At 54.0% G+C, this 13,404-nt stretch overlaps 1 protein-coding gene across 5 annotated transcripts in view; it reads left to right on the forward strand.

Annotated features, from left to right (window-relative positions):
- Nucleotides 1-13,404, forward strand: part of hth (Meis homeobox homothorax) — a 273,655-nt gene that overhangs the window by 239,861 nt on the left and 20,390 nt on the right. For all 5 annotated transcript variants that reach the window (XM_025298145.1, XM_025298131.1, XM_025298151.1 and 2 more), the window contains one exon: nt 3,395-3,502. In XM_025298145.1, the coding sequence (XP_025153930.1) occupies nt 3,395-3,502 (108 nt within the window). The remainder of the gene's footprint in view (nt 1-3,394; nt 3,503-13,404) is intronic.

A 13,404-nucleotide genomic window follows, 5' to 3' on the forward strand; every position in this document is an offset into this window, starting at 1 on the left:
TTTGTCGAAACAAATTAGTCATGGGAGCATCTCCGTCGACGCAGACAAAGGCGAGCGACGTCCGTCGCGTGCCAGGCGCATTACATTCCAATTTATATCCGTCAGCTGCTGGCGGGCGCAAAAATAAAGCCGTAGCAGGAGTTTGCGTCGCGCGCGCGCGCGTGGCCGTACGAATTTGGTGAAGATGACGAGGTCCATCCGTCTCCCACCGATCGCCTCCTCGTCCTCCTCCTCCTCCTCCTCTTCCTCGTCTGGTTTCGCCCGATACATGACTCGGCCCCGTGGCATGACTGTCGCGAACACGCGAACCCGTAGACCTAAGTTAACCCGCAATTTAGCCACGGTGATCATTCAAAGCGGACGTCTCACTCTCGATGCCGTTTACCAAATCTCTCAAAGAGAAGTGTCTCAGGCTCGTTACCAAACACGACGCTCTCTTCGCGGACGTGAAATCGGCGGTTATAGGTGCTTCACGAGAGAGCGAGTGGACCAGCGGCGCAGGATAATTTATCACGCGAATTTAATCTACATTTGTTTACAAGCTCGATGATGATGATACGATGATACGAATAAAAAAGGGACTCGCGGCATATTTAGGAGCGTCGCATTACAAATTCAAATTCGGAGCTCGCGGCGAAAAGAAATTTTATTGATCATATATATCCCTCTGTTTAATTAGTCAGCCGTCGAGAGCGTGGCTCAATCGGTGTTACCTGTTACACGGAGATGGATCTTTTTACGGTTAGGAGCTGATATTGTGCGTGCGATGATTCGAAACGCGCGTTCACGCGGGATTCGGGGGACATTAGTCGCGTGTATCGCGCGACTCGGCCGAGAATACTGGCTGGAAATTCCCGAACTTTTTCGAATTCCCACGGTAACTCACAGTTACAGAGTCGAGACGGGGCGATGTGTATGATTACAGCCTGTCTCCTAGCGGCTATAAATCTCCATCCATCCGCCCCACCTCTGACCTAGGATTCTACAGGTATCCCGAGTCCTCTGCGCCTCCGAGGACTTCGGAACGGCTGTGACGTATGGCCCGCCGGTGCGTAATGGGTCGGCAACGCGAGCAAATGACTTTGAATAATCCAGATATATCGTTTATTCACTTATCCGTGGCGCGAAAAGACGGGATTCACCGCGACGAATGGTATTCCACCGCGTCGCGATGGAGCGAATCTCGCATCACTTGGATATATAAGCGCGCGTCTTTCCTCCTCCCCCGCCCCCCTTCGATTCGTACACTCGTCATCGATAAAGAGCAGTTTGTTCGTTCGTCCCGATGGGTTCACAGCTCGCGGGTCAGGTGTCGGAAACGCTAATCTCTCGTCATTAACGCGATCCCGGCTGTCCCTAGCGCCGGAATAACCATTATTTTCGAATCACCGGCGTAGCCCTGTCATTTCGTTTAACCAGAAACTGACGGGACGTACCGTGACCGTAACGCCGCGAGAGAGAGAGAGAGAGAGAGAGAGAGAGAGAGAGAGAGAGAAAGAAAGAGAGCGAGTTAAACGTGCCTCACTCGGCACACTATAATCAGCATCGTTGGATTCGTTTTTAAATCCATTAGCTCGGAGCTCGCGCGTGGGTTACACCCGATCGAACGCGGCTTTCGAAATGATATTCGAGATTAACTGGTCGCGCAGCGGACTCCACGGTGGTAGCTTGTTCTCGCGAGTTTGCGATTTGCGAAATCAACGCCTCGTCTCGTGTCTCGTATTTTGCGACGCGACGCAATACGCGATACGCGATACGCGATACGCGATCGTCGCGCGAACGAAAGAAAAAGGAAATAAACGTTACGAGAACCTAATAATACCGGTGCGCCGTGCGTTCGTGCAGAACGGGCTGAAGCGAAGCAATTTTCTGCTTTCCGAGAATATAATTTTCGCAGGGGGATGTGCCCGCGCTATATTTCCGAGATAAGACTATAGCTCCGCGGGATCTCCTCTCACCCAGCAAGACCCTACTCTCTCGTGTGAAATTACTTCGCTCCGCGGCTTACTCTTATCCCCCGGCGCCACCCTTTCTTACCGTGTATCCTCATTCAGCTGGGATCTCCCTGGAAATAAAGTAGATACCTTTCCTATTTTCGCATCTGGAAAATTGCAATACTGCAGCCGCGAGTGGTGGTGGTGCCCCATCTCCCCCCTCCTTCCTCACGGCTTGATAAATCAGTTGGAGGGTGGAAATTCTGGAATTCGCGTCGCTGCACGAACACGCGCGGACAATAGATTGCTAGTCTGTCGTTAATTCTGAATGAAATTTTACAGGTAATATTTTGCACGTCGGCATATCGCCGCGTACTTTTACTCGCGGTGTACTATGCTGTGAAGCTGATAAATTTGGATAAAGCGCGACGATACAGCGCGGCGATATCGCCGCGCAAATACGCCGCATTAAGCGGGAATCGCCCGCGGAATTTCTTCGGCGCGCACGTGCTACGTACGCGCGAGAGAACGCTGTGCTTACAGTCGCCACCGTTTACCGTTCAATCGCCTCACGTGATGGCATTGATTAATATCACGCTGGGTAATGCAATCGTCGGGCGAATGCCACGCGATTTAGCGTAAGTGGTTTTCTTGCACTTTTAAGTAATTATTATAATCAGCATAATTGTAGGATTATTCCTTGGCGGAGTAAATCGCGCAGGGGTAACACGTCGCATGTTGTCCGACGGGAAAAGAACGAAAGCACCACTAACGGCGCATGCACACACACACACACACACACGCTGCGAAGCTGAGTGGTGCGATAGAATCTCTCTCTCTCTCTCTCTCTCTCGGTCGAAGTCGTGACGCCGACGATCACGAATCTTTTGCTTCCTCCACATCGACCTTTTCTGCATACTTTTTCTCCGTGGCGCTCTTGCATAATAACGCTTTCGTGCGGGGATCGATACGGGAACATCTATTTTTACACGAGAACAGGCTATTTCGTGTTATCGGCACGATTTTCCTGCAGTATTTTGATTGCGACCTCGTGTAACCCGCCGACGGGTTTTATCTCGGGACAAATCCATTGAGGAATTTTTCATTATTCAAGCCGCTAACACTCCCCGATATTTTCTTCGGTTTAATGTATTTAAAGCGTGTCAACGACTCTGACTCGACGGAAAGCGGAGATTTATGGACACACGGTCCTCTCTCTTTCCTTGACGTTTGTTTCTTTTTTTGACAGACGCACACGATGCTCTCGTCCCTGGCGGTGCGTGTGCGTGTGCGCGTGTGCGACGTAACCGTGCTTTTCGGAAATGTGTTCATTAAATGTCGCGAGTTGAGGAGCCGACGAGGGGAGCGTTGTTGTGTCGGGTGCACGTTACGACCGAGGAGGAGAGTAGCGTAACCCATGATGTAGCGATGTTAACGAAGAAAAAATTAATGTGTTTCAGGCAAATGGTGTCCGCGTAGAGAATGGAGTTCGCCACCTGACGCGCAACGCGCGGCGAGCGACGCGCGTCGTGGCGTTCTTTATTCGTCCGTCTTCCTCGGCAGTCCCGGTAAGTCGAGTTCTCTCTTCGCATTAATCTGAAACTATTGCGTCTAACTAGTGCCGCCTGTAACGAGCGTACACGGCGTCGTTCTTTAATCGAGACGCGCCGCTTCGCGGAGCGACGAAGATTCGTCGCGCATCGATCGGTGCATCAATCGCTCCGCGACTTCGTAATCTTTACGAGGCGATTAATTCTTCGCTTAATTGCCAATATTCTTGATCACTTCTCGTCGAGGACGATACAAAAGCAACTTGGAGTTGCGAGTGTCGTGTAATGACATTTGCTGGATATAAATCCACTTTTTATTCGACCTGCTTTATCTTCGATCATTTTTAATGCATGCGTGCCGCGCGTAACGCAAAGACGCGCGCGGGAAAGATAGATAGAGAAAGAGAGAGGTGGAGGGGAGTGGGAGAGAGAGGGAGAGAGAATTCGCTTTTATGCGTGCGTTTCGTGCGCGTCCGGTGGGAGGAGCGAATCGTTGGCCGCATAAACAAGTTTTAATCGGCCTCGGGCATTCGCCGCGCTGAATAAATATTGATATCGAGTGACGCGACGGCCAATCAGAACCGCGGTTTACGAAACAGAGCGCTTTACGTCTCGTTGGTTTCGCGCGCGAATATTTCGCTCGGCGGGCGTAACGTCGAAAAGTCTGTTTATTATTTCGAAATTAAGCCGGGCGTTGTGCGCTCGTGGCGTACAGCTCGCGAGACACGCGAGCCATCGCCGTCGGTAGACACGTGTATGCGGACAGCCAGATCGAACGACGCCCAATCGCAACGCGATATCTTTCAAAACGATCATTCGCTCGCGAAACAATGCTTTACGAGGGGAAAGTCTCTTTTATTCTTCTAGCCTCTCTTTCATCAGACCGCCCCTCGGTCCTTTCATCTCGTCGTCGCACACGCAGCCGCGATACCAAGGTTTGCTTATCAACGTGACATCGGTCGAGCCTGTCCGACGACAGGCATCTCGCGAGGACCTCTCGAACGACACCGTTAAGCAGATAAGCATCGCACGAGAGTGCATTACGAGGTCGCGAGTGACTCGCGGTTGATAAGTGATCGGACTATTCGGGGGTGGCATCTCGAGTGCTCGCCGACGTCGCGGAGGACCAAGTATCGCGCATGCGTCCGCGGGCTGTCTCCTCCGTGTGTTCCTCTCTTTCGTGACTTCCCTCTCTCCGTGGAGCGGCGGTGTCCCCTCCGCCGCCGCCGCCGCCGCCGCCGCGAAGGAAGGAAGGACGGACGGAGCGAGAGAGCGAGAGAGCGAGAGAGCGAGAGCCGTCCGTCGTCGTGGAGAGAAGATTGGCGCACGGGAGCGACGAGGACGGAATTTCGCGAGTACGAGCGAGCGAGCAGGCCGGAGAGGAAGCGAGAGGAAGCGAAGAGAGCGATGAGGAGAACGAGAGGGACAGGGTGCCGCCGTCTCCATGGCAACGAGGCGAGGCGGGAATGCGACGGTAACCATGGCAGCCGCGGGTTCCTCTCTCGGGCCGACCTGTCTGTCCCTCTTTCTGGCCTCTCGTCCTCCTCGTTCTCCTCATCTGGACCTCTTCCTTCCGCCCACGAAGCGAGCGGCCCGCCGCGCCGTGGACGCCGCTCCTCTCTCGAGCCGATCCGTCGAAGAAAGGTGGGGCGAACTTGGGCTCGCGCGCCGCTCCGGAGAAAAGGGTTTCCTCTTTTTCTTCTCCTTTCCACCTTTCGTTTCGCGCGGCCTCCCGTGAATCCTTTTTTCCGTGTTCGCGAGCATCGAGTGGACTCAGACGCGGCGCGGCGCGCCGCTCGAATAACGAGAAGACGCTGCGCGAACCGATGCGCGCGCGCGCGCGCGATGCACAATTCCGCGACTCCGGTTTCGATCTCGCCGAATCCCATCATCGTGGCGTCATTTACGTTCCCGGGATCCCCGATGGCGAACGTGCCATTCGTCCTTCAGGGCGGAGAGACGACGCGCGGCTGAGAGGGGCGGCTGATCGTTTCCTCCGACCGTAGAATAATTCTCCGCTTAGTCGCCTGAGGCGAACACAAACGCGCAATCGCGCGTCGAAAAGGCGAATTCGCCATCTTCATGTTCCTTCGCGCAGGCTTCCCTCCATCTACCTAACTATAAATTGCCTCGACGTACTTGGAGCGAGCAGCGCGTCGGGCTCGCATGCGTTTAAACGCGGTCCCGCGTCTAGTTAAGAGCTATCGACATTCTTCGACGCGGAAACGCGCTTCGCCACTCAGACCGCGCAGAATATCGTAGACGCGACTGATTATGTATGACTGTCGTGGAATTCTGGAATTCCAGGCGTCGTTTAACTCTCGATAAGTCGCGCGCCGAGCGTCGAGTATCTCCGCGAGTCAACGACGATGACATTAGCGTGCCTCCGCGTTTTCCCTGGCTGCATATTTCCGTTCCGTCGCTTATTACGAAGAGAACGCGCATCGCGGCAGTTCCTGAGAGCTGTCGTTATTGTGTTGTTTCGAGTTTCGTAAGAACGCGCTCCCGGCAGCCTGCGACAACGTTCCGAGCAACATCATCGCTCGCGATTTTTTCGCGATCGCGTCTCGCCGATACAGCTTGTTCTTTTGTTATCAGAATGCTGTTGTCTCTGATGCGACGTTTAGCGCGACGTTTAGTGTCGTGTTTAATAATGGCAACCGCGTTAATGGCAACAATTCAGATGGCTTTTTCATCGCAGATCGATGAGCCCGCTGTTGCAATGATTTTTCGAAATCTCTTTGTAGTGGTGTGTGACTCTCTCTCTCTCTCTCTCTCTCTCTTTCTCATCGTAACTCGAGAGTGCGCGAGCGCGCGCTCGCGTTCACCCAGTCGGAATTTGGACCGCAGTTTCGAATAGGGTGGAACAAAACGAATTAGGATGCGGTGGCGGAAACAAATTCGTCGAAATTTCGTCAGGGCCGGTACACAACCCACGCTCGCGCGCGGCGGATATCTCGTTACGTTTACCGGTAGAAGGAGGTTAGCCGGGTTAGACGAGCGGTGGATGTCGGAGGTACGGAGGTGAGTGGAGAAGGAGGAGGCGGGTGGACGGATGGAATTCTCTCGGTTTGGTTTTTCGTAGATCGCACATCACGTCCCTCTCTCTTTCTCTCGCTCTCGTTCTTTCTCTTTCTCCCTCTCGCCCCCCCCCTCCCCCCGCCCTGCCCTGTCTCCATCGCGCGGCACCGCCGTTCTATGCACACCCGCTGCCATCACCCCCTCGCCGCCGCTCGTATCGCCCCGCAATAGCACACGGCATGGCTCCCTTTTCCGTGAGTGAGTGTAACGTAATGTAAGGGTTGCGCCCGCGTCGGCGTTTGGGGTGAGAGAGTTTAAAACCCCTCGGGGCTTGAGGTCCGGGCCGGTTAGATTTATCGGATGTTTTGGTTGGCGGCCATTGTTAGCCTCCCTCTCTTCCTCTCTTTCGCCACTCTACGCACAGTGGCGTAGCTGGTCGCTACGTCGTCGCTGGGAAATCGTTTTTCAACTTGCCGCCTGCGAGCGCGATGAGAAAATCGACGTAAGTTGGATATCCCCCCCCCCCCCTCCCCCCGTTCGAACGGCGCATTCGTTACCGTGCTCCGTATGGATTCCCTCGGCGAACGGTAGCGCGCACTTCCTGCGCGCTGTCAAAATTAATTGAATCGGTCTCGCGCGGCTTAATCAATCTCACGATCGATCGGTGAAATTCTAACTAGCCGGAAACATGGAAAAAAGTGGGAAAATTACAGATATTACCGTAGAGTGTATCGCGCATTACAGAATGCAGTCCCATGTAAAAATAGGAAACTCGTTTCGCCTCGCTGATCCAAATTTCAGTCTCGCAAAGTCGATAAATCGCGTTCACCGCGTTCACTCTCCGTGAAAGGTCTTCCTGTGAGAACGCGTGTAGCCCGTACGCGGGCTACACACAATGAGCGCGTTTAGCTTTCGTCGATGAAAGGATCGTTTTGCGTTCGCGCGATGTAACACATCGCGTATTTATTCACTCCCGTAATCCCGCGCCCCGCGTGAAAAGCAACAACGTTACCGGTATATGTATACGTTACCGATGTGGAAAAAGAGGGAGACGAGAGACGGCCGTAGGAGATTAAAAAAAGACGCGATTCCCTCGATCAAGTCGTTATGTAACGGGCGAGGACCGGAGAAAGTAGGAAAGTTCGCGTTATTATTTGCACGTACGCGTGTACGTGTACGCGCGCGCAATAACCACGTTCGATTACGTCGTTACGACATCGCGTTACGCCATTGCGAAGACCCTTTCGTGGCGTTCCGCGTGCAAACATTCGTCGACGAAGCTCCTCCGTAACGCGAATCCCCGGCAACCTTGCCGGTATTGTGCGCGGTAGTTTGAGTGATGTTCAACCTCGCGGCTCGCGACCCTCGGGCTCAACCCTCTCGACCGCAGTTCCGTTTGTCTCATTCCTCGGTACACCGCGACTCCTTCAGGAGCAGGCGAGCGTAGCCTCGCCGTGTAATCGATACAGTTCGGATGAGCGGTCTGATCTCGTTCTCGAGACGTCGTTTCGTCGGCTCGTAAGAATCGCGTGAAAAATTAATCGCGTCTCGCCAATGATCGCGTGCAAACGTCCACGCAAAGCTAACGGAGCAATTTACGACGCGATCGTTTCCGCGAGGAAATTGCGAGGTTCGAGTTTCATCACGCTTTATCCGAGCTTTATCGCACCGAGGATTAACCAGGAAGTATCAGGATCAACGGGAGACATGTGGGATGAGATAGCAGCCGCGCCGCGAAATGAATAAAATAAATCGCAAAGTCGCGCGAAAATAGCGCGGCGTGGGCTGCTATCTCTGCGCGAGATTGGCGGGCCGCGCCCGAAATACGAGCTAATTGGAACTTCATCGGGCGATGTCGGGCAAGCTCGATCACGACTACTATCGGCCTCGCGGAAGAGAATTCGTTGCTGTGCTCTCGAGAGCAAGTTACACAATAGCCGGGCCGGTCGGCCGGCCGGCGATAGGTGATGGCGTTGGAGAATAGCCGAGGTAGAGTTTCTCTCATGCGGCCGGCGCATCGCACAGGGCCACCTCGTGTTCTTCGATTAGCAGGAGACCGACCCGACCATGACCTCTCCCTCTCTGTCGCTCTTCCTCTCTCTCTTTTTTCATCGTTCACTGCGCGTACCGTGCCATAGGTGGAGAAGATTCTCTCCTGGTCTCACCTCCTCTTTCGCTCCGTTTCTCTCGTGCTCCATCTCGCGGCACTGATTGGACGATCCATCACCGTTGCTTCTCTCTCTCTCTCTCCCTCTCTCTCTCTTTCTCTCTCTCTCTCTCTCTCTCTCTCTCTCTCTCTCTCTCTCCCCGTCTCCGTTCTCCCCCGGACGTCGCCTCTTTCTCCGTCTCACCATCGTGTCCTCTCCAGTCTCTATTGCCAAGGAGTCGGACACATATATGCTGCGTTGGTGTGCAGGCATATATGTATCGCGTATACACATACATGCGTGTGTGGGTACGTTTATATGTAAATATATACGAGCGTGAGTTCGTATACATATATATGTACATGTGTTCATGTATATAATGTGTATATAATGATGCCTATGCGTATATTATTATGTACACACCCGCGTAGTCGTACGTGTCACGCGTGTACGCACGCACGCACGCACGCACGTATGCGCGCGCGGGCGCATACTGGACTCGCATACCAGCGACCATCGCCAGAGGGGCGGCCATTCTCGTAAGAGGGTGGGAGGGTAATTGGTTCCCATGGAGGCAGAAAACGCTTCGCTCGAAAACGCACGTCTCGTCGAAACTGCACGGCGCAGCTGGAACGCACCAGCGGAGATAGTTGGCAGAGGAACAGATTCGTGAGGATCCAACGAGGAAGGGGGGGAGGGAGCTAAACCTAACCTGCTCGTGGCTGCACTAGTGTTAATGATCGCGAAGGCGGAAATCGCCGATGACAGCGGTAACATCGTTTCTAAATCGCTGGCGTTTGCTCTGGATCCGTCGTCGGGATTTTTCGTCGCGATCCGCGATCGTACGTCAATATGCGCGGCAGGAAATGGGGTAGTGCGAAAGAGTGCGAAAGAAACGTACGCGCACGGACGATAAACGTGCGTGATACACGTCGCGGAATATATAAGCTTGCCACCATCCACAGTTCGTATTCATTAGTTCCTTATTCAAAGCCACGGAAATAGTTCCGGAGTTGCGAGAGAGGCACAAAGCACAAAGCTCTGTCGCGGAACAATGAGAGGCGAAGGGAGCGAGAGACAGGGATAGCGATAGCGAAAGAGCGAAAGCGAGAGAACTGCAGATTTCATGAAGCCCAAGATAGGCACAATGGTTTAGCTGGCGAGTACATCATCTCTGCCTCGCGCTCCGTCCCTCTCTCCCTCTCTTTCCATCCCTCTGTCCCCTCTTTCTCTCTCGCTCCCTCTCTCCGCCTCTCTCTCTCTCTCTCTCTCTCTCACACTCTCTATCTCGCTTCCTACGTGTCTCGGTCCCTCTCTGCAATATTCATATGTGTTGAATATATTAATGCGCCGAGAGATATGTAAAGCGTGCGCGACTGCGAAGCGCGCCGTCTCCGTTGGCTGCCGTTGGTTGCTGGCTCGCTGCTGGCTGCTGGCTGGCTGGCTGGCTGGCTGTAATATTAGTGAAATGTGTCTCGGAGTGTGCCCATGTGCGGCACCGATATTAAACAGCAGCCGTCATTGCATCTGCCCTCCTGGTAACCCGTCTGCTCCACGCGTGTTTTCAGTTTCCATCGAGAATCTCGTTGGTCCTCCGAATTTCGATTCTGGACCGTCCCTCCTCCTCCTCCTCCTCCTCCTCTTCCTCTTTCTCCTCCGCGTCTCCTCCAACTTTTTTTGTTCTCTCTCTCTCTCTCTCTCTCTCGTTTCCGCTTCCACGTTCGCTCGTCGCTCACCCTCGTCGCTGCTTTCGCACCAACGAACGATCCACCGGAGGCGCGAGAGCATCCGCCGTGTTTTTCGCGATATGAAATCCGGCCGACGGTAGTCCGTCATGCGAAGGACGCGCCGATGAAGCAGATGCGCGTAATGGTTAGAAAACCCGGCACCTTGTATCGCGCTAACGCTCGCACAGGCGTAGCGTCTGGATTTATGTTACTTTCATGATATGTGCATACTTATTGGCGCGAAGAACCGCGCGTCATTTTCGATTCTATTCAGTCAAAAGGCGCGAGGTTCCCTACGTAAGCCGGCGATTACATAAAGAATGATAATGCATAAAGAAAGTCCGTGACGCGATTGAAGGAGAGAAAACGGTAGATACACAATTATTTGCAGAGATATTGGTGGACGTACTCTTTTCAGAGTTTATTTTCGATGTACTCCTTTCGAATCCAGCCGAGTCACGGTGCCTTCGCGTTCCTCCTGCCGACGAGCGAGTTTGTCTCCCTCCGTTCCTCCCTCCCTCTCTCTCTCTCTCCTTCTCTTTTTCTTCTCTAACCTTCGCGCGCATGCAGATATACAGAGACGATTACTATGCAAAGTAATTACGACTTCGCACCTGGCTCTTTACGCAACAGCACGCTCCAATGAGTATTCCATCTGCTTGATGATTCAATCTAGACCGCGCGGTGGAATTTGCTTCTCGTGAGATCGCGCGGCGTATCCGCCTTCGACAACCTATAATCGAACGTTGAACGCGACAAAGGCGAACGGGCCCGATGCTGGAGTAATTAAAATGTGAAATTTAGGTAGGGATCGCGTCTCTCGCACTGCTCGCGTAATAGAGAAAGGCAGACTGAAGGAGGGGGAGAGAGAGAGAGAGAGAGAGAGAGAGAGAGACAGAGATGGAGAGAAAAATACCGACTGCCGACGGTAGTATTACCGGGAGAGGAAGGAGACACGTAACCTCTCTCTTTCAGCCGTACCGGTCTCTTCCACAATATTATATATATATATATATTTTTTTTTGTTTTACGGGAGAAAGAGAGAGAGAGACAAGTACATATATATATATATATATATACAGCTGCAAGAGAGTGCTGGCGTAGGACGAGCGAGAAAAAGGGAGCGCAGAAGGGGTGGTTTCGCGATGGTGTAGCAGTACGGTGCAGTACGGTATAATCGGTAGTACCGGCACATGGGCACACGCCAACTTCCTCTCTCGCCTTCCCCCCTCGTTCCCCCCCCCCCGTCCCATCCAACTGTACCCTCCACCTCCAACGTGCCCCTACACGATTCTCTCTCCCAACCTCTACGACCCAGCCCCGGCAGCGGCAGCAGCAGCAGCGGCGGCGGCGGCGGCAGCGGCAGCAGCAGCAGCAGCAGCACCCAACCCAGACCCTGGGGCTGTCAAACGCAGGCCGAATCTTCTTCTGCTCGTGACAGCCTGGAAATGAAGAGAGTGCCCCGCGTGGCGTATCCTACCCGCTTTCGTACGTTAACGCACGTTCTAGGTACGTACGTACGTAGATACGTACGTATGAGCGAGTGAGCGAGTAAACGAACGAACGAACGAACGAATGAACGATTCGTGCGAGCGAGCAGAGCGGAGCGGACGAACGCGCGCGGCTGCATTATCCCTTTAATATGTGGTGAGGGCACCACGCGGCGAGTACGGCTCGCGGAACACGAAGCGAGAGAATGGACCTGCGGTCCGCTCTTTCTCTCCACTCCCTTCTTTCGCTTCCACGTCGCTTCGATCCCGGCGGTCGCTTCCGGGCATATCTGTCTCTTTGTGCCACATCGTTGCCACGTTGGTCTTCTTCGGGTAATCGGTCATTCGAATTGCTACGCTCGATCGCGTGTTCCTTTTCCCGCGCACATCGCGACGTCGTTCTCAGTGGTCCTCCAGAGGCATTTGCGTTTCTCGTCGCTAGTGTCTCCCACGTTGCGATATTCCGGCCGGTATCGATCTTTCATGTTTGCTTCGGCAACGGAACAAGACGCAGACGCGCGCGCGCGCGCGCGCGCCGGTCGTGGATTTCGAGAGACGATATTAATCTCGCTTCGTCCGCTCGCAGATTTCGACCGCGCGGGTATTTTCTTTTTCCCTTTCCCCGGCCGGCTCTTTTTTCCTATCGAGCGGGAGGTTTCATCGCGTCGGTAGTTACTCTAAGGAACGGCTAAAGAGTTTGAAAGGGGGTCCCTACCCCGTCGATTACGAAGCACTTTTCGAGCGCGATCATTAGCGCAATTATTATTGTGTCGGAGCACAATGAGCGCACCGCCATCGCCGGCAACAATGGACGCTGAAGGTGAAGAGGCGAAGGGATGAAGCGCGCCGACGATGGAGCGAAGTGGCTGGCCGTAGAAGAGGAGAGAGCCGGTAGATCGCCGTGATGGAACGAAATGAAAATAGAACAAAGGCCGCGAGCGAGCGAGCGAACGAACGAGCGAACGAGCGAACGCATAAAAAAATGCTAATGAACAGACGCGGCCATTGTCGTTAATTGCATTTTGTTTTCTGCCGCGTAACTCGCGCCGACGTGGTCGATGCGAACCCTTTCACGGCGGCGGCGGCGGCGGCGGCGGTACGGGCGGAGGAGAGGACCGTCGCGCGGTTCTTCGCAAAAATTTCGCACGCCGGACAAGCAAATGCGCGTCGCGCACTCCCGCAACGGCAACGGTGCGTCTCCTCGCGTCGCGGCTTTTATTGCGCGAGGAGTCGCGTCTCCGCCGGAGAGAAGAAGAAGAAGTACCTTTCGGACATTACGACCTTCCGTGTCGCGCCGCACCGCGCCGCGTCGTGTCGTGTCGTGTCGTGTCGTGTCGTATCGATGTCCGGACGTTGTACACACCGCGGTAGAGCGTGCCTATCGAACAGTCAAACAATGCCGTGTTCGACGGCGAACCAAAGTACGACTCGTTGTTAAAAGGTTACACCGTCGGCGCGACGGGCCGGGAGATCGGAGATGGAAGATGCATCTATTAGAACGCGCGTCGAGGCACTTGATGCGTTTACATCGTTGC

This window comes from Harpegnathos saltator, unplaced genomic scaffold (assembly GCF_003227715.2).
Source record: "Harpegnathos saltator strain DR-91 unplaced genomic scaffold, Hsal_v8.6 scaffold100, whole genome shotgun sequence".
In the NCBI taxonomy this organism is placed as follows: domain Eukaryota; kingdom Metazoa; phylum Arthropoda; class Insecta; order Hymenoptera; family Formicidae; genus Harpegnathos; species Harpegnathos saltator.